Source organism: Halichoerus grypus, chromosome 12 (genome assembly GCF_964656455.1).
Source record: "Halichoerus grypus chromosome 12, mHalGry1.hap1.1, whole genome shotgun sequence".
Classification (NCBI taxonomy): Eukaryota; Metazoa; Chordata; class Mammalia; order Carnivora; family Phocidae; genus Halichoerus; species Halichoerus grypus.
In genome coordinates this window covers 4,350,333-4,371,657 of record NC_135723.1, presented here as the reverse complement: position 1 = coordinate 4,371,657, position 21,325 = coordinate 4,350,333, and the positions used below count along the sequence as shown (strand labels likewise).

General features: G+C 51.4%; 1 protein-coding gene across 9 annotated transcripts in view; it reads right to left on the bottom strand.

Moving 5' to 3' along the window:
• IKZF1 (IKAROS family zinc finger 1) overlaps nucleotides 1–21,325 on the bottom strand; it is a 97,844-nt gene that overhangs the window by 29,080 nt on the left and 47,439 nt on the right. The window contains exons 4-5 of one of the 9 annotated variants that reach the window (XM_078059923.1): nucleotides 6,313–6,372; nucleotides 4,682–4,868 (exon numbers count right to left, since the gene is read on the bottom strand). The exons of 7 other annotated variants lie outside the window; for them this stretch is intronic. In XM_078059923.1, coding sequence (XP_077916049.1) covers nucleotides 4,690–4,868; nucleotides 6,313–6,372 — 239 coding nt within the window. In that variant the 3' untranslated portion in view covers nucleotides 4,682–4,689. Of the gene's footprint in view, nucleotides 1–4,681; nucleotides 4,869–6,312; nucleotides 6,373–21,325 lie in introns of those variants that run through there. One more of the 9 variants, XM_078059924.1, reaches the window with a different exon arrangement.

Here is a 21,325-nt window from a genome sequence, read left to right as displayed (position 1 = left end):
GAGCAAATTCTCCGGTCTGCCCCAGATGCGCTGGGCTAGAAGCTCTGGGGGTGGACCCAGTGCCCGTGTTGTCATGAGACCCTCCAGGGGATTCCGACGTACAGGGTTGTCTGAGACCACGGTTTTAAATAATCAACCTAGTTAGTAACCCCCCAGGGTCATTTTATGTAACGCTTTGATTATAAAAGTCGAGAGCCCAGACTCTGAAGTTGACATTCATGGCTGGGAACGTCAGCTCCACTCGTTACGAGCGCTGAGATCTCGGGAGCAAGTCACACACCTTCTCTGTGCCTTGGTTTTCACATCTGTCAAGGCTGGAAGGATCCGCGGTGGCCGGCCAGGGGCGCTGTGGGGACTCAGTGATAGACGATGAGGAGTCAGCTTAGCACGGGGCCTGCACATTCCCCACAGAGCTGTCCGTGGAGGGGCCCCCCGACCCCCATGACATCTGTGACCCTGACTCTGTTCTAGGCACATGGCACTTGATTTGCTCTGAGGTATTTAGCTCTCGCAGGGACCTGCTGAGGGAGGTCATGCTGTCATCCTATTTCTCAGTTGAAGATGCTCAGGCACAGAGAGGTTGAATGACGTGGGAAGGTCACACAGCCTGGCTCTAGCACCCACATTCCTAGCTGCTGACCCGCCAAGATTTTCCCATTAGGTCTCTGGGGAGGAAAATAAATAAATAAATGGGACAGTGAGTTGGAACACGGGCCAGAGCCCAGGAGGGAGTATCTCCTCTCATCCGATCCCTTTGTTACATCCAGAAAGAGGGAGTCCCCACCCGTGCTTTCCTACTAGATTCCGAAGACCAGACACCCTGGAGCGCCCCAGAGAGGCCCCCTGCTGACCTCTCGCAGCTGCCAGAGAAGGGGACCAAGTCCCACTGACACGGGGAGTGCAGGACACGGGCAGGCCAGGCGGTGCGGGTGCCGTCAGGCTTTCTGACCTCGGGGCTCTCTAGAATCCCTATTCCCAGTCATGCCCTGTACCTTTCCAGGTGCAAGCTCATTCTCTAGGGTCTCATTATCCCCGGGCTCTGCGCTAGAATGCTCTGGAAACACGACCGTCAAGTTTCAAAGACTCCTGAACGCCTTCACCTGGGATTATGTGTAACCATCCGACTGGCGGCTTGTTTTTTCTCAAACGAGACTGGGGCGTTCCAGAGCACGGCGGGGCACATGGCTGTTGGCGTGGCAGCCTCTTCAGCCAGTGGCGCGGAGACAAGGGGTGTAGGTCCGCGCACCTGTGGAGAGGTGTGGGGACGTGGAGAGAACTGACCCTCGCCAGAAACCATCACTTGTCGCACGTGGTTAAGGCAGACAGGTATGGCTGTCACCCTGCGGTGTGCTGTGGGGCTGCCTTGTTGGGGACGTGTGGGCCCTTCCTGGTGATGGGCAGGAGAGTGGGAAGCAGCGGGGTGAACTTCCGGGTGACATGGGCGACAGCAGGCTACCTGCAGTGTGGCAGGAAGGAGGTGAGGGTGGCCTGGGGGGCGGCACGGCCCACGTGTCACCTTAGGGAGCACGGAAGTCCTCAAACCAGACCCGATTCCCATCATAATCCGGCTTTCTCGTTACTATGACGTCATGTGATAGTCGAGAACTGTAACAGAACCAAAACGGGAGGCTCAAAAGGCATGAGAGCCTGTGAGAAGCGACCCCACGATTCTGTGGACCCCAGGTACAGGTTGAGGTCGAGCTGGTCCATGCCGGAGGGGGCAAAGCTCACAGACTGGAATTCGGGGTGCCGTAATGCTGCGGGTCTCTGAAGGAAAGAGCACAGACAACACCCCAGGCCACCGGAGGGCCAGGTCGGGTGACCGTGACTGACGGGAGCAGACGCCACCCACGTTCCAGGTCGGAGCCAGGTGGCAGATGCAGAGTTTTAGGGCTGGGAGCTTGGCAGCCTCTCAGGGACAGATTCCAGGCCACGTTAGGACAGGAAAGGTCTGCAGGGACCGAGGGAGAAAGGATGACAGGGAGGGGCCGGGAGATCACAGGGGCAACACTGTCCCCATGGGCACACCAGAGCCAAGCACGAGTGACAGTTCCCTAAATATGGGCAAAACGCATTCCTATCTTTCTGTTTTTTAAAGACTTATTTTTTGGAGAGAGAGTGGTGGGAGGGGCAGAGGGAGAGCGAGAATCTCCAGCAGACTCCCTAAAGCATTCCTATCTCTGTGGACAAATGCAAAGTGGGTGCTGGCCACGCAGAGGAGACGGACGGGCTCCTGCCCTCCGAAGAGGGCGTCCCTGAAAACAGCGTGTCCCCTCTGGCTACGAGGAGAACACAGGCCAAGGGTTATTATTTTCAGGGGTTCAGGGTACGAACCTACTGTAATAAGTCACAAACACACCAGTCTCCAAAATTGTGATCTAAGGGACATAAACATCAAGTCCCCTTAAGTTAAAAAATACCTTTTATAAAAACACAAACTCAGGAGGGGGGGAGGTGTCGGCCCCACTTATCTAAGTGTGAAAAAGGTTTTGGGGCTTTGGGCTCAATTAGTGATGCGGTTGGAAAAGAAGAAACAGAAGATGTAGCCTCGGGGTCCTGCACGGGGTGAGATCTGGAGTCCCTGCCCCGGGCCCGGCCGTGTGCCTCCATTAAAAGGACACGCCCAGCCTGAAGGGGTCAGAAGGAAGGAAGTCTGTGGGGGCTGAACACACTGGGGGCGTCCACGGGGCTGGACCAGCTCGGAGAAACAGCTCGCGGGGCCAAGAGGCTGAAGCCACAGGAGAGCGGGCAGCCTGGGCGGCCCGGGCACAGCGCGGCTCGGAGGGGGCGCCCGGGTGGCGGGATCCTTCTGCGGCCGGGCAGGCGGCCTCTAGCTCATGGAGCAGAGGGGACACTTGGGTGGATCACCTCCTCCTGCATCTCCATGTACAGGAGTGACGGAGGACTCGGGAGGCCTGTCTGACTGCTGCGTTTGTGGGCCCATTATTTTTGAATTTCCCAACCCCGCAGAAGTCAAAGTCTCCAGTGGTTGCTTCACCTAACGAAGAGTTCGCAGGACAGACGACTGGCATTGATTTAAGCTGTCCACCTGTTGGCTTGGAGCCCAGCCAAGGGAGGGTGCCAGGTTCCTACCCTACTCCCTTGAGAAAAGTCAAATGGAGCAGGACGAGTCCTCATCACTGGTGTCCCTTGAATGACACAGGTCAACCCGACCAGGCACTTCCATGAAACAGAGGGTCTCCCCTCATTTGTGTTTACTGTGCTTTAGTCTGGCCCTCGGATGATGTCTCTGAGCTAACCGGGGCTCGTGTTGACTGGCCGTCCCTTCCCCGGACTCCTAAACCACTCCTCCGCCCCGTTTTCTTGGAGCTGGAACTGCTTAGGTGCATTGTGATGTCAATGAAACACTAGACTCTCCGTCGATGTGGGCATTATACTTATAAATATTTTGCAACTCCATCCCGCCCCCTCCCTTAGAAAAATGTCTAACTCAGTATGGCACTGAATTGAACTGATTAAATATAGAACATGAGGTAAGACTCACACACTTCTTTACCCCAGAACGCTCTGGCTCAGGCCTAACCCTGTAGCTCTTCCCGAGAGCACACGGACAGGGGCCCGATTTTATTATTTAATAAACATGGCTTATATTAAGAGAGGATGCCTTCAAATCTGGAGTCAAAGCTACTTTCCTTCTCAGATGCTGTCTTACATTAGGAAAAATTAAAATATTATTGTTACATAATTTAGAGGGCTTCTACGTTATTAGTAACACAGCAGACCTAAGAGAGACCCAAGACCCTTAAGGCAAGGTGGACCTCAGCTCATACACAAGTTCAGCACTGAACAGTCTGGAGAATCCAGGGAACTCAGGGTCAGCGGGGCCAGGAGGCCTCTGCATGCTGCCCAGCACTGCATGTACTCATGAATGATTAAAATGTGTTAATGCATAGATATAACGTGCCCTGCCAGTCCCCACCTGACAAATGGGTTGTGTTTCCTCCCTGTTTTCCTTGCCCTTCTGGAATGCGTTTTTCTATTTACTGGTAAGGTAAATGTTTGGTCCTCACACTGTGCTTTTCCATGGAGGAGACATTCTGAAGTCGTCCCTGTAGTCTGAGTTTAGGCCACATGAGTCTCAAGTGCTCCATTTTTTAAATGAACAAAAAAATGGGAGACAGAAATATTCCTGCAACCGGTGACCAGCAAGCAAAATGCAGAGGGAATAAAAATATTTACAAGAGACCTTGAATGAGCGTAATTAAAATTTGAGATGAAGAGGAAATGTGTAGATGTTTAGTGCTGCTCTAAAAGAGATTTGGGAGAACTTTTAAGCATTTTTAAGCTAATAAAACCACTTATTCTAAGTTTTATCATTTAAAACATAGGGGTTTTGGGACGCTTGGGTGGTTTAGTCCATTAGCTGTCCGACTCTTGATTTTGGCTTCGGTCATGGTCTCAGGGCCGTGAGTTCAAGACCCGTGCTGGGCTCCGCAGCCAACAGCAACAACCTCCCCCCAAAACCCCAATAAAATGTAGGGGTATTTTTCTTGTCAAGATGCATGATTAGACACATTTTTATCCTTATTTGCTACTTTAGGCCTTTAAATGAAATTAAGTCAGGGACAGAGGGGTCTGACAAAGGAATGATTTTCAAGCACATTTACATTTTCCTCAGGTTACTGGGAACACAAACTGGGATAGAGAAGGTAGCGGGGGTCAAACAGGTTATGTATTTTTAATTTTCAAGAAAGAAAACAAAGAGGTGAGGTCAGGCAAGTGGGGCAATTCTCCACCCTGCCCACCAGGTGGCGATGTTGGCCCAGAACAGCTGGGTTGCTGTTGGGGTGGGGAAGTCCTCCAGGTCATCAGCCATCTGTGCGGGGGAGGAGGAGGGTATTTACAGTCTGGGGACATGGGAGGGGGAGGGGAGGAAAGAGAGAGTTACCAGTACCTCGTGAATCATTTGCGTAAATGCACAGACAAGCACATATCAAAACATGCATCATCCATCTTATAAAATCTGCAGGTAGCCTGGATCTTTATAGGAGCACATCACAGTATGCTTGCCCCTAGACCTCCCTCAGACTTAGTGAAAACATCTCAGACCATCTTTTCTTACTCTTCGGTGCATTTGACTTCTCAACTTTTCAGCACTGTGACTGTTCATCTCAAAATTAACTTGACTTCTCTGTCCTAGCACCTCCACGTTTTATATAATCATAGGAGTGCACACATCTATATACATATATATATACATATATATATATATATACACACACGTATAAATACATACACATATATCCATCTCTCCCAGAAATAAATCTCAAGCTATTGTTTTCAAGTTGAATCAAAGGAAGATTGGTAAGAGAAAGATCTCAACAACTTTTATAACCTGGGAAAGTAGTCAACTTCCAATCTGGGTTGTTGCTATATCCTTTAGATAGCAGAGTTTTGATGACTAGGATGTCAGAATCTTACCTTTACCATTACTGACACCTTTCGGATTGTGCTGGATCAATGACTGTTACAGTATTAACAAGCACGCCGTTTGCTGAGGTTGCTTTACAACAGGAGAGAATTTACTAATGCAGCCTCTGAAGGCTTTGGTCCTAAGGGGATGACCATTTGTGCTACTTTAAATATTTTAAAGCATTTTAAAAAGCACACTTCATTCCTTAAAATATTCCTTCAAAGGTGCTGCCCTGATCTGTCTATGGTTTATCATCTCTCAATACCTAAAAATGAAATTAACATCTGCTTTTGGTTTAACAGCTCAGATCAGGACTGTCCTGAGCACACAAAGCACTCAGTGTGTCTGCTTGGGCAGCGAGGAACCGCACCAAACGGTCCCAAAGCCCTGCGATGTTTCTCTTCTCGGTTCTGAAATTAATACTGCAGAGCAACAGAGGGAGAGTCTGTCTCTTCCTCCTGTCCCACAAATTTGTAAAAGTCATCATGCACGCACGTTGGTCTGTTTCATGGTGACAGGAAGTCTGGCCATTTTATCATCCTACTCACTCGAAGGGAGATACTCATCACATTAATGGCAGAACTGTTCGCCAACATTAATAGAGTAACAATTCAATGCTAGTGTTACTTCTACCCCTATTACTCCACCAAAAGGCATGTTCCACTGTCTAATCTTCCAATGGTCTGAAATGTTACATACGCACTTTATTATATCAGTGATACCCCAGATGGTAGATGTGTGATGAACAGGATGGGCAATATTTACCTCATTTTTTCAAGTATGAAGGTGGGTGGTGGAGAATCATGCATTTACGCTATGGAAATTGAGTATGAAATGAATACATGTTTCTGTTTTCTAGAAGCAAGGCATATACTTACGAGAGAAAGATTTGGGAATTAGTGCATGAAAATCCCTAAAGCCATCGGCCCCATATACAACTGCAATAAAGAAGGAGAAAAGAAAGCTGGCTTTTGATAGTGTTCATGAGACACAGTAAATGTTTAAAAGAAAGGTTACTGTTTTTAAAAAAGAAGTATTACTGCTCAAAATCATTAGTTGGCTACTAATCAGCTACTCTCAGCCTTCATACAGGCGACTGAAAGGTAACCCGTGATGCTCAGAAACAGGACTGTGACATCCAGAGGTCTGAGCTCCTGGCATATTATCTACTACCCCTGCTGTGCTAAGCACCTTGGGGGTCGTAACCAAGAACACATTCTAGAACCATGAGGAACTTTTCAGCAGAAGTGGTACACACGGCCCCCAGATCTGAGCATCGAGGCGAGGTTGTTCCAGGAGAGCACGTATCTTCACAAAAGCCGTGTGTTTCTTACCGGGCTGAATGCATAGCAAACGTTCTTCATTCACCTTTTCAACATTTCTTAGAAAGTGTTCATAGAAAATTAGAAATGTTCACATGACCCACTGAGTGGGGAAAATTAGTGTTTTCCCCCACCTCAAAAAGAGCTATCAATTTCTGTGGGTATTCCTTATCAGCTGCTTTCATAAATGTTATCAGTGCCTCAAATCTTCAAGTTCTTTTTTTGTCTTTATAGGTCAGAGCTTCCCACCATATGTCTATGTCTGAAGGCTTAGTAGGTACCACCCACGTGCGCACACAGAGCACGATGCAGACGTGTGCGCACACACACACACACAGTTTTCTCTCCAACGGTGGCATCCCAACGTCTATTGGAGTTGCGAGCACAGCGCAGCTGCTAAATTAAACTTGTTGGATCACCCACTGAATTAGCAGAGGAAAGACCCCACGGTGTGCTGCAGGAAACAGATCCACTGAACCTTGCTGAAACTGTTCTAGCTTCCAAATTTATCTGACCACAGACCCTCCTGGTTTTCCCAGGAAGTATTTATTAGAATATTGGGATAATGGGCAAAGCTGTTCGTTGAAGTGACCACCTTAATTATGTCCCAACAAACAGTCTGAATCTAACAGAGACGGTCCTATCACGTGTCCCATCAAACAGGCAGGTCAGCGCGGCTTACCCGGGTGCACCTGTGCTTAAGGTCAGCAGCCGGCTGGCGAAACGATGCCAATTTTACAGTGACCTTTGCACTGAGCTCCAACCCCAGTCTCTCTGTGCATGAGAGTGCGCCCATCTCAGATGATGGGAGAAAAGGCATGTCTTACCTTTTAAAAATGGGGGCATTACAATACATGATCTAAGACTCCGATTAAATTTTTAATCAGACAGTGCCACAAACCCCGAGATGCTGCTCAGATGGCCCTGGGTGTCCCCTCAGCTCCACAGGCCACAGCTTGTGTGCATCATGACGAACACGGTGACGAGAGGTGTTCATGGCCACTAGTAAATTACGGGTACAGGAGCAAAGGGATTTGAAAGGTACGCTAAATACAAATGGCCTGATGGTGGAAAATGTAGACTTGCATAGGGCTTGGGTCATCCAAGTGTAAGCCCTGAAATACAGAACACCATCACGGTACCTCATTAGACATTAAATGTTCATCGTTTTCAAGAGAATCCATTCCTTGCCTACTGTAATTCAAACTTTTTGAGTTTTGTCCTTCATCTTTGATTCCCTAAAATGGACAAAAAGCTTAAAAAACCAAACACAGCTATAGCCATAGAGTTGTTCTACTTCCCCCTAAGAAAGCTGAGCCGATAGGAATTCACTCTTGGTCACGCACCACACACGTTCGTGCACAACCAACTTCTCAGTTTGGAAGAAGAACATGGCATTCCTCTGGATGGTAATTATGCACAACAGGAAAACGTGAAGCTCACCCTATCCTGTTCTGTCCAGTTTTGTCTGCTTCTGTCCTGTCTGGTTCTTTCTGGACCTATCCTATCCTGTCAGGTCCTGTCCAGTTCTGTCTAGTCCTGTGCCATCCTGACCTGTCCGGTCCTATCCTGTCCAGTTCTGTCTATTTCTGTCCTGTCTGCTTTCATCTGGTCCTGTCCTATCTGGTCCTGTCCTGTCGTGTCTGGTCCTATCCTGTCTAGTTCTGTCTGCTTCTGTCCTGTCCAGTTCTGTGGTCATGTCCTGTCCAGGTCTGTCTGGTTCTGTCTTGTCCTGTCTGGTCTGGTCCTATTCCATCCTATTCTATCTGGTCCTGTCCTGACTGGTTCTGTCCGGTCAGGTCCTGTCCGGTCCAGTTCTGTCCTGCCCTGTCCAGTCCTTCCTGTCTGGTCTATCCCTCATGGAAGGCATTCACAGGGAGTTTGTAAATGCCAGGTACTTGCAAAGAACCTTCCATAAGCTGCCTCAGTCTTCGCCATGGTCCCACGAGGCAGGAACTATCACCAGTTTACCAGGGAGGAGACTGGGACTCCAAGGAAGTCCTGTAGTTTGTCCTCCTGGTGGTTACCATGGAAAGGTGCAAATCTGAGACCATATCTAACTAACACATTACATTCGTGTGTAACGTGTTAGTTCCGAACACACATTCTCCCGTGCAGGAAGGGCCTTTGAGGAGCTGTTTTCCCTATCATGGTGCTTGAAAGGTGTCAGGAGGGGTGTTAGTCCAGCTACGCACACACATACACACTTAGGTGTGCAAGCACACACACGCTCACCCACACACGGGGGCCACGGCGCATTTACCAATAGTCCCCCACAAGATGAAATGATTTGGCCACCAGCAATTTAGAAAGCATGTCCCCATTGGCTCTGCCCTCCATGCAGCTATCCCCACCCCAGCTCATCTGGGCCCTCTGGGACACAGGGTGAGCACGCACAGTGTCTCACAAGTCCCTGTCTCTCCCTGAGACAGCTGGTCAGGGGCTCACGTGGTCTGACGGTGCTCACATACTTCTGGTGAGCCCTCAGGTGGGCCACAAAACCCTTCTTCTCACTCATGTGCGGAGAGGTTTGCAGGTGTAGACCTGCCCTGTCCCTTAGCACAATCCTGCCTGTAAGCCTAAGACTTGAAGCAAAGCAGCTCCTCTCGCTGGGGCTAGACCCCGACCTGTGGGAGCAGGGAAGTGATGCTTCCTTGAGGGGCTTTCAGGCGTGTGTTCTGTTCTTTAGTAAATCCCACCCCAAATTTTAGCCCATTGTTTTCAGAAGGGTACAGACAGAAAAAGATTCAATGTATCTTAAGTTTTCTGAATGTCATGAAATGCATTCTTCTTCTCAAGACCAAATTTAGTTCATTTGGTAGGAATTTTTATTTGCCACATTGTCGCGAATATTTTCAAAGAAAATGCTGTTGATGGCTCAGATTCTAAGTTCTATTCAGACTGCTACCTTGACGAACATTCTGGAAAACAGATGAAATGCCCACAAACCGCACTTGTCAGTTTGCATTCGGTCATGCATGTGAATCTCTCATGCTGTTGTCACCTTAGGGAGACATGAAAACAGACCTGAGATTTTCAAAACAGGAGGAGGAAGTCTGTTCCACTTTCAAGTCAAAGAAGGACACTGACGATTTTCTGGGGAGAGTCAACATGTATAGATTCGTATTTAGGAGAAGTTAGAAATACGCTGGGGTCTGACTTTTATACATATTCTTCAAATCATATTAGCCTGTTGGGCATGGTCAGATCATTAGTGTCCTATTAACTTGAGTTAGTACGGTCTGCAGTGACCTTTGCAAGGCTTACAGATCTGGCATTTCACGACTGGCAGCCTAACCCTGCCTGTGCACCAGCGACAGGGTCCCCTGATTGGGATGGTAAAGAGAGGCCACGGACAGGACAGGTGCCCCTCGCCAGAGCCGAAACACCATGGCTGCACTCCGGCTACGGAGTGAGTTAACCTGCAAATCCGGATTCTCGTGGAATTCTTCCATACCTACACATTCCTGGGATGGATATTTGTTCTTAGCCCACCCTCGACGTTGGGGAGCTCCGGGTTCTGCCCAGGAAAGAGAGTGCTAGCTAATGTCTCCTGATGGCTCATTTCAGGGAGGCACTGATGTTCCAGCGTTACTAAAGAGAAGGCTGAACTACAGACAAATTTAAAGTCTGACCCACAGACGCAGAGCCGGGGAGTGCTGGTGTGAGGTCTCATACCTAAACCGAGTCGGTCCTAAGCTGCTCCTTCCAGGACACACTGAGCTTTTCATCCCACCTCCTTTCCAGACTTTGGGGGCCCTGGCATGCAGGTTATGGTCTCACTCAGCCCTGCACCCTGCATGGCCCCAACCGAATGCCACGCCCCGAGGGGCGCACAAAATGTTTGTAAAAAGAGGCAGTGAATGTATGCCAAGGCTTCCTGGCTGTGGGAACTCACCTGGGCTCTGTCACAACCCAGCTCCCCCAAATCTGAACTCAAGATCTTTTTGCAGACCCAGCTATCCTTCCTCCATCCCAGCTGTGCCAATGGCACTCCTATCTGGATTCCCGGAGCTCGAACGCACACGGGTCCCCCCTGCACCCTGGACTCCCACAGCCCACCTCTGATCCTGCAGAGCTTCTCAAGCTTCCTGCTTCCCAGTCACATCACTTCCCAGCAGCACCACCCAGCCGAGGCTGCCTTGGCCTGTGCCACATCCTGCCAGTGCTTCCTGGCCCCCCCCGCCCAGCACGCCGGTGGAGATGCATCCTGTGGACCTTGCCTTCGGGCTCCCCTTCGTCGATCTTGCCCGCTGCCCTAAGATGGTCATGCCAAAGGCTGCCTTCGTCAGCCCACATCCACTCCCAAAGTTCTCAGTGGCCGGCACTGTTACTGTGAGCCCCAAATCCCAAGACCTGGGTCTGAGTCCCTCCACGACTGGTCCCTAAGGACGGTAACTCTCTCAGCAGGCCATGCCGCTCAGATAATCAAGTGCATGAGCCTTATGGAAAAATGTAAGAAAAAGCAAACTCACCAACTGCACCTTACTTGTGGATGCCCTGCAAGTTTCATTCAGCTGTGCAGATCATTATTTCCTAACTATGCCTCCACCACCATAGGAACGTGGTCCCCTCCTGGAGCCCTGTCCATCCCTACCCTCCACAGGGCTGGATGTCACCCCTCTCCCCTCCCATCCTTGTGATGCCCACCTCAAAGCTGGCTCTCTCTCAGGCCAGCTCCAGCCCAGAATCCTTGGGGCACATGCCCAGTTCTGGACTTGATGTGGTCCGGAACCCAGTTCTGAGCTCAGATGAAGAGGCTACACGTATTGGCTTCCCTCTTCCCCCATTCCTCTCCTCCCACACATTGCCTAGAACATGCAAGGTGTTCAGGATAGAACTGCTGACTCAACAGCCTTTACTACTACTTTCTGAAGACAACTATCAGATCTGAACATTTTCAGAAGTTCATTCACATCCAATGAGAAGTTGCAAAATATGCGGCAGAAAGCACTTTAATTTCCTACGTCGGTGGAGAGTGAGGCTCCCAAGAAACTGGGTGCATTTGGAGCCAGTTAGGAACAGGGAGAATCGCTCTTGCTGGTTTCTGCTCAGGGCTGGACTTGACTGCAGTTTGTATACACTGAGCACACATGGACTGGCTTTCAGTTTGAATGTGTGCCCTGGCCTGTGTCTCGTGCCCTTATGGGAAGGCAGGGGCAGCTTCTAGATAGTGGGGTGCAGAGCAGGTTTTGGGTCAGAGGTGTGTTTGGCATTCGGCTCTACCTCCCATCAGCTGTGTGGACTGAGCGGTCCAGGGTCACCTACACTGAGCCTCAGTTTCCTGCCCCGCCAAGTGAGAATAATCATATCTATCCTCGTCAGGTTTATGTGAAGACTCAGGCCTTCGGCATGCTGAAGCTTTTTTTCTTAGTGGAAAAGCACAGGCAGATAAACACCCATCTTGTCAACGAAGACTTCAGGCCCTATGGGATCAGCTACAACCCACTAACATTAACCGAGTTTTCTAAATGGGAGAAAAAACAGAATGCTTTGTGGGATCACTGGCTGTGACAAGCAAAGACACATGTCCTCAGGGAAACTGCTGTTGGCACCATGACCCCCTGGGTCCAGGCAGGCTTCCCTCTGGCCCCGAATACTCCTGCTTGGTGCTCCTCTCCATTTGAGAATTATGCAGATGGTGTTTCAGGCAAACTGCCAAGGTCGTGGGACAATTTTGGTTGCTTGAACTGGGCCTTGACAAAGATGTCTAAAGTCAACTTTGCTTTACTTTAAACTCCCAACTGTCAGATCTGCCTTCCAGAGCAGACAGGGCGCAAAGCTAACTGAGAGCCCAGGGAACAGATGAAAACCCGGTTCTGAACCTCTCTCTCTCTCTCGATGCAGCACAGCTGGGCACCTATCCTATTTTTGTTTATGTTTTATTAATACACCTGTCATGTCTCACGGTGAACTAAGGGGCAGAACAAAAGCTCTGATGCGCAGACCTGTAATTTAGAAAGGGAAGAACAGTACGTGAAGAAGAGTTTCCTTCTGAAGGGTACAAGTAAGAAAACAGCAGGTTCAAAAACGATGATTCTATTTATGGGATTATCCTTGAAAGTCATTTGTGGTCATTTGGTGTCATCTGTGGCCTCCTGTCACCAACACCCCCCAAGACACAATTTATCACAACTTGGGGGTGAGATATCCCATAGATTAAAGAACAGGGTGAGGCTTAGTTTCTGATTGTTATGTCCTTTTTGCTCTTTCATTTTTTTAATGAAAAATTACCTCTGTGTGTGTGGGGGGGGGTTAAAAATAACATTTGCCTGTGCTAAAGATCACAAGTGTACAAAAGTAGCAAGGTGAGATTTTCAGAAATTCACCTCCAACGGCTGTACATCTAAAGAAATCATGCGGGGGAGAACATGCGAAATAATACTAAAATAAATAATAAAAACAGAGCGACAGAGCTTAATCCAAGCTTTAAAAAGCGAGAAGGAACATTTTCAGGCCCCGAATCAGGCCTGGGGAAATGAAGTTGGCTGGAGAACCAGTGACAAGACAACGCGAGGTCCCGTCGGGCGTCAAGGGAGGACGAGCCCGTATGAGGCCCCGGGCAGAAGCGACAACGTGAACGTCCTCCTCCATTGCACATCTCAACCCAGGGAGGGACGTTCATGCTGGGGCGCAGGGGCCCACACAGTAAGGGAGGGACATTCTACAAAGCGACTGTGCCAATGGGCAGGGGCGGCCGCCCAGGTGTGTCCGCGGCGGGCGGCCGTGGATGCACAGCAGGCCCTGCAAGGACAGGGACAGCACCGTGCTCCACCTGCGCACAGGGCAGGGCTCACTCCCAACCCCGAGAGCAAGGGACGCGGGTCGCGCAGCTCGCCCGCCGCCTAGGCGTCCGCCGCGTGGGCCGCGAAGCCAGGCCCCCGACTGCTGTTTGCACACGTGCTCCCGCCGAGGTCGCTGCACACGTGTTTCCGATGTGGTTTTCCCGCGGGCACATTCGCACTCAAAAAACAGGCTGAACCCTCGCTGCCCGGGGGAAGGGAGTGTGGCAAAACGCGGCACGGAAGAGGAAAGGAGATCTTGCAAGCCGTTGTTACACCTGCGAGTGTGGGGGCCGTGCGGGCCTGGAACGCATGGGGGGCGGGGCGCAGGGGACGGGGCTCCTGATGGGAACCCGGGAAGGGCTGAGAATGACAAAGCCAACCCTGTCGCCGGCCTCCGGGCTCAAGGGCGGAGCGGACACAGCTCGTCCAGGCTCGGCAAACACATTCCCTCCCTTCCCCACACTTGGCACCGTGTCAAGCCCCAAAGATTCCAGGAGCCCAGGCCCGGCTTCGGGGAGGCCGCAGATAAAGTAATCTCCCCCAGGACACACAGAGGGTGGCTCCCCTGCTGTCCCTCCCTTCCAGAAGCTCTGAGGGGTCCCTGCCAGCATTCCAAGCAAAAGGTGACTCAGCAAAGGCCGAGCAGGGTCAGGAAGAACAGCTCGGGCCCCGGCCCCAGGGGCCCTGAGCCCAGAGGGGCAGGAGTGGGCTCTCTGGCTTCACATGGGCGCCGATCCTTGCGGGAGGTTGACCCTGCTCATCCTCTGAGGCTGCTGGGACGCTCAGCAGGCCTCCGGATGCTTTCCCAAGCTGCAGGGGCCACGAGGCCCCCATTCCTGCCTTTCCCGTTTCTTCCTGTTCTCTGCCCCAAAAGCATACTTCGCAGGCACCAGCTCAGCCAGTGAGCCGGGGTTTGGGGATGTGGGCAGGAAAGAGCAGGAAGTGCAAGACACCTGCGTCATGCGCAGAGGAAGACAGGGCCGAGGGTGGGAGCGGTGGCCGGGACTGAAGCCTGCGGGGGTGGGGGGGTGGGTGCATCTGGCCTGGGCGCTGGGGCGCACATGCGTGTGTGTGCACGCCTGTGCACATGTCAATGGCACAAAGACCACTCTTCCTGCACACGTATTTCACAAAGGCAGCTCAGGAAAAGAGGCTCGAAGCTAGAGAGCCTGCCACTCACAGTGACTTTTACATTCAAGACAATGCGGGATGGGGAGACAGGAGTCCCCTAGCTCTGAGCACAGATGAGCCCCGCATTCCTGGGGGCACCTTCACCGCCCCAGCCCAGTGAGCGGGCTGCAGACAGGAGCCCAGGCCTCAGACTCGGGCCCCCACTGTGCTGGGAAGCCACAAAGCTCCTGCTCCCTCCCGTTAAATGGCAAGCTAAGCATCGCTGTAGAGATTTCTGGGGAAGGAACTGTGGCCCATGGCAGGACTCCCCTGTCCCCAGCTGATACCGAGGCTGTGGGGACATATGGCTACTTTAAGCTCTTTAGTAACTAGCGTTAACGAACTGCTCACCTCGAAATGCTCCTAAGGGATTCCTTAACACACCCCCCTCCTTCTTCCCCTTCTTGATCTCTCTCTCATGATTTCCAAACTTCTCTCTAGGCTTCATAACTGCTAAGCATATGGTGTTTTGTCAACACTCACGAGGAAGCTCTGGGATGGGGCTCGGACCACCAAATGGGATGATGGAACGGGGGTTTAGGGAAGGACCTGCCCGCGCCCTCCTTCTCCCTCTGAGAGGCTCTGGGGTTTGAGAGACCCTCACAGCTTCAGCAGGACTCAGTCCCCTCCCATGTGACACCGGAACCCAATGCCCGTCCTGTCCCCACACATCTGGAGGGTGGAAGGGCAGGGCAGCCCCCAAGCAGAGGTGCCCACCCGCAGTACCAGCCCCTCTGCTGACGGCCCCACAGCCTCCGAGTGGGACTCACTCATTACTCAGCAGCCTCCCGCTGCCCAGCACCTCCGTCAAAACTGCACATCTCTTGGGAAGAACCTTCAAATATCACGCTTTTTTTTTCCTGGTAGATGTCAGCACTTTTCAGGATTCGAGAAGCTCAAAAAGTCCTGTCCTTCACTTCAGCACCGTTTCTTTGAAATGAGGGAGGTTCTTCTCTTCCTTTTCCCCTGTCTCTGTCGTTTTATGATTCAACGCTGTTTACTGGGAAGCATGGGAGAAGGACCAGGGCAGCCCATGTCTTCCTCCATCTAGAATCCAGCCGATGCCAAACAAGCAAGGTCAACATTAAGGCCGCCTGGCCCCAGCAGCTGGCTGCACGTCGTCCATGAGCAGCTACTGGGTGCCGGCCACTATGGGAAATGCTTTCCATACACCAGCACTTGCATTCTCGAAGCAGCCCCGTGAGGTGACCATGACCCAAGTTGACAAAGGAGGTGAGGAAGTTTTGGGAGGTCAGCTGGCTGCCCCAGGTCACCTGCTGGGATGGGGCGAAACAGGGACTTGAACCCGTGCTCTTCACCCCATAGCTCATCTTTGTCCCTCCAAGGCTGCCCTATATGCCCATCCGAATGGAAAGCCGAAAAAAGCGTAGGTGACCGGGATGAGAGTTTTGTCTCAGGTGGGAGACACAGAGCCGACGTTTGCCAACCCCCCATTCTGGCCGTTCGTCAGTTTACGAAACGAGGCCCCTTGACCGAGGCACACCACACAGCCTTCGAGGAGTGGTTTATACTTCAGGCACCACACACGAAACCCCAGCCCTGCGTCCGGGCAGCGCGGGATGAGAGGAAGTCCTCGTTCTCGGGGAGAGCGGGGCCGGACAGGTGCCACAGGGCCTGGCTTCCCCGAAGGGCAGCCTTCACAATGAGCAGTGGGGAAGAGGGAGATCCCTGGGGCGATCAACACAGAGGAGGCCGTGTGTGTGGTGGGTGGTCCTCCCTGCCGCTCGGACGCTGGGGCTGCAGAGGGGGATGAGGGGCAGGACTCAGAGGCCTCTGGAAGCTGGGATGAGGTCCGAGGCCCCTGGCCAGAGGGTCCCATGGTGGGAATGGGGGTCAGGTGTCAGGACGGGGAGGGGGATTCTGGCCAAGGAGACGCCGAGGACATGCTCCCCACACCCCACAGACAGAAACAGGAAAGCTGGGGGCCAGCAGAGTGGTCTGGGGGAGAGGAGGCTCACAGCCCTGGGCTGAGGCCCAAAGCAGATGGCCACCCCCCTGCGGCTCCCCGCGGCCCTGTGGGTCTCATGCCCATCTGGAATCAGGCCGCGGATGGGAAACTCCAGGCTTCTGAGGAAAACCATCCCAGCTATCGCCAGCTCTCGGGTTTCCAGAGGCCCCAACTTCTGCATTCTGTCCCCGCTCCACACCACCTACCCTCATCCTCCTGCTGCCCCATCCAGATGCCGCCAGGAGGCAGGGCCCAGAGCACGATTGTGACACGGCGGCATGTGTCATATTGTAACTGGGTGTCCACATCCTCCTGCCCGAATTGTAACAGCCCAGAAGAGGAACCAGGGCGAGGAGTGAAATATAGGAATGCAGGGAAAGAGGAAGCTGCTGCCAGACACCAGCCCAACCGAAATGCGGAGAATTATGGAGAAGTGACAGAAAGGGAAGCAAGAGCAGGGAATTGCATTTGGTGGCTTGGCCAAGTGCACACGCATGCACTGATACACACACACTCACAGACTCTCACACTCACACACGCTCCTGCACACACCGATACATGCTCACACAGACTGACACACACACAAAGACACCCTCACACACAGACACACACGGACACACACAGACTCACACTCACACACTGATACATGCTCACACACACACACGGACACACACACAGACTCACACACCGATACATGCTCACACAGACACAGACTCACACACACACATACAAAGACACCCCCCCACACAGACACACACGGACACACACAGACTCACACTCACACACTGATACATACTCACACACACACAGACACACACAGACACAGACTCACACACTGATACATGCTCACACACACACACGGACACACACACAGACTCACACACCGATACATGCTCACACAGACACAGACTCACACACACACATACAAAGACACCCCCCCACACAGACACACACGGACACACACAGACTCACACTCACATACTGATACATACTCACACACACACAGACACACACAGACACAGACTCACACACTGATACATGCTCACACACACACACGGACACACACACAGACTCACACACCGATACATGCTCACACAGACACAGACTCACACACACACATACAAAGACACCCCCCCCACAGACACACACGGACACACACAGACTCACACTCACATACTGATACATACTCACACACACAGACACACACAGACACAGACTCACACACTGATACATGCTCACACACACACACACGGACACACACACTCACAGACTCACACTCACACACCGATACCTGCTCACACAGACACAGACTCACACACACATACACACACACAGACTCACACTCACACACTGATACATGCTCACATACACACGGACACACACAGACACAGACTCACACTCACACACACTCCCGCACACACCAATACATGCTCACATATATCTCATATATACACAATACTTGTACACAGACATACACAGAGACTCATACACACACTCATATACACACTCACACTCCCATACAGGCACATGCTCTCACACACATAAACACATTCACAGATTTACACACACACACACATACCTTTACACAGAGACAGACTCTAACACAGTCACATGCCCACACTCACACATGCATATACACACACACAGAGACCTGCCCCCCATACACACTTACACACAGGCACCAACAGAAACACACCCCCACAGACTCACACCCAGGCACGTTCACATATACAACATACTCACACTCAGAGACACACACACACATGCATACATACTTTCACAGAAATCTACCTACACACATATGCACAGATATAAGCTCTCACACACACAGCCACTCACTACAGACACATGCACATCACACATACACATACATATACACAGATACCCACAGTCTCACACACACACTCGCACACACACACATACACACACACACACTTATACACACTCAGATACACTCACATACTCTCAGAGACACACACACACACTTACGCATAGACACACACTCGCACACACTCATACACATGCTATCTCATATATAGAGACACACAGTCACCCTCACACACTCTCATACACACATGCACACTCACACACACTCACAAGCCTTTCCCGTACCTAAACCAGCCTTCTAAAAGACAAGGCTCTCCTAGTTCTTAGCCCCAGAGGAGAGGGACCAGTCAGCTCTGCAGTCCAGCTGCCTGAGGACACATGCTGCAAGCCTCCTCTGTGTGTCTGTCCTACATGGTCCGAGATGTAAAAATTCCTAGTAATTCTAGGACGCCGTTCTGTCGTTTTCCGCTTATATTTAAAAAGAGTAAAACAGGGTAAATTTCCTTACATCATAGTCAAAAATTTAATTTTGGAGCTGAGACCAAAAAAAAAAAAAAAAAAAAAGGAATATTGAACAGAAAGCATAAGTACATTCAGGCAGATCCCCTTTGGGACAAAAAAAATACCATTGTAAGAAATGAGAACAGGCCACAAGGAAAAACCTGAAATCTAGGGAAAAATGAGACAGAAGTTGTGAATTAACCCGTTTGCGGCATTTTCTGTGTGTGGAGATAAGCAGAGCTCTGAGTCAAAGGCATTCCCACCGGAGGGGTGAGGAGGTTGCCTAGAAAAATCCTTATCTACCGTTTTCACAGGCGCGTGGTGGAGGGTGGAGGGCCCAGCCAAGGGGGCCTCCCTGCCTGTCCTGGTCCCGGGACTTCTGAGTTCACACTGGAAGCTCCTCCAGGTGCAGGCTTTAAAATGAATGCATCTTTTTCCTCCTCTGATTTTCCAAGAGAAACGCGGGTTACCCCAGGCACTATTACTGTTCTTATAGAAAACTACTGAATATCTCTTGAAACTTTGCATGTGTGTGGGACCTTCCCGGGAGCAGTCCTTCCGATTCATGCTCTGCAAGCTAGCGTGTGAAAGTTGCCATGAATTTAAGACAGGAGAACCTGCATCCCTAGAAGACTTGAGGTAAACCTTCAGCCTGTGGGCAGAGCTCGGACGTGTGGGCAGCTTAGGACTTCCCCATGTGCCCACCTCCAGGCTTCCTGGGTGAGTGTTCTAGATGACCTTCTACGCATCACACATTGTTCCTACCCCAGCGTGATGTCCTGGACCCTGCAGTGTGACACCCAGGCATGCCACATAAAACCAAGACGCCTGATGTCTTCTTCACAGGTAAACCTGGGTCTACTCAACAAGCTCTCACCAAGCACCGGTACCACAGAGGCTGTGACAGCCGCCCCGTGGGCACAGGGCTGCAACCAAGGGCACTGACTGTTGACTCGTGGACCCTTCCCAATATTACAAAAATGAAGACCACCCATGCTCGCAGGGGACACACAGCCCGTGATCCCAAAATGCCTGAGTTCTTTTCTTCCCTTCCGATTGGCAATTTGGTTTCTCATCTCTGATTCTTGTTTTTTTCTGTTTTGTTTGTTTGTTTTGTTTTTTCTCTATCTAAAAAAAAAGTAACGGTAGCAGAGACCTCTCCTTGGCACCACCCTACCCGAAGCCTGTCAGCCTCCCTTTCAGCCCACCGCGGGCAGGTGCACCCCCACACACCTCGTGTCGGCTGCTCTGCTGTTCTGTCTTTCTGCCCAGGGCATCCGAGGCTTCAGGAAATTCTGTGCTGCTCAGGAGCAGCCCCAAACCAGGACCCTCACTCTCCATGGGGCAGCTGTTGGCCGGTGGGGGGCACTATGCCTGCCTCGTCCTGCATTCTGCCTGGTGGCTTGGGTGGGATGGAAGCCTGGTCCCCCGTAGCGTTGGGGGGCACATCTGCATTGGTTTCCCCCTTTTCTTTCTCCCCTATCCCTCGGTCTGGCCTCCCATCAGACTGGGAGAACCACCCAGTTCTTCCAAGTGACGGAGAATTGATCAAGGAGCATCTCGCACGCACAGAAGGGAAACCTGGGGTTTTTAAACCCCGAGTTATGGATAAAGACAGGCAGCACCCATAAACCAGTGCCACCCGCGGCAGATACTCGGGGGATGCTGCCTCCTCTGGACCCTGTCACTGAGTTTCAATATGATTCCTGCATCCCGGCTCTGGGACAGTCTGCTCCCCACACAAACGGATCTCCTACCTTGTAACAGAGATGCTGGGAGAAGCACGTGTAAAGGGTTGTTGACACTATTTAATAGAGGAAAGTTTTAGTAACTTGCTAGTAGACTTCGAGGTTCACTAACAAGAAATGCCCTTTAATAAAAACGACACAGGTGAAGACCTACCGTGGAGCCAAAGCTGCATCTACGGGGCCGTTGGCATTCGCGACTCTCCCAGCCCCAGCCTCAGTCTCCCCACCCGAGGACTGGCTCGCATGGCCAGTCACTCCCTTTTGGTGACTTTGGAGAGCCCCTAATGCCATGGCTGGGCTGACATGTGTAGGAAAGGGGCAAACTTCTTTCCCTCTTGTCCCTTACAAGCCTTAGCGCAAACACTGCAGAAATGAAACTTCAAGTTCAACACCAAGGAACAGGGAAAAAGTACGAGACATGTGCTGGCGGGAAGCGGGCATCAGGCCCAATCTGGGGAGGCATGGTGACGCACCAGAGCTCTGGATCTAATCAAGGAAGAGAGATTTGGGAAACTGTATCCTTGCTTATTTAAAGGCAATACTTATTTTCAGAACACCAAGTATCAAAA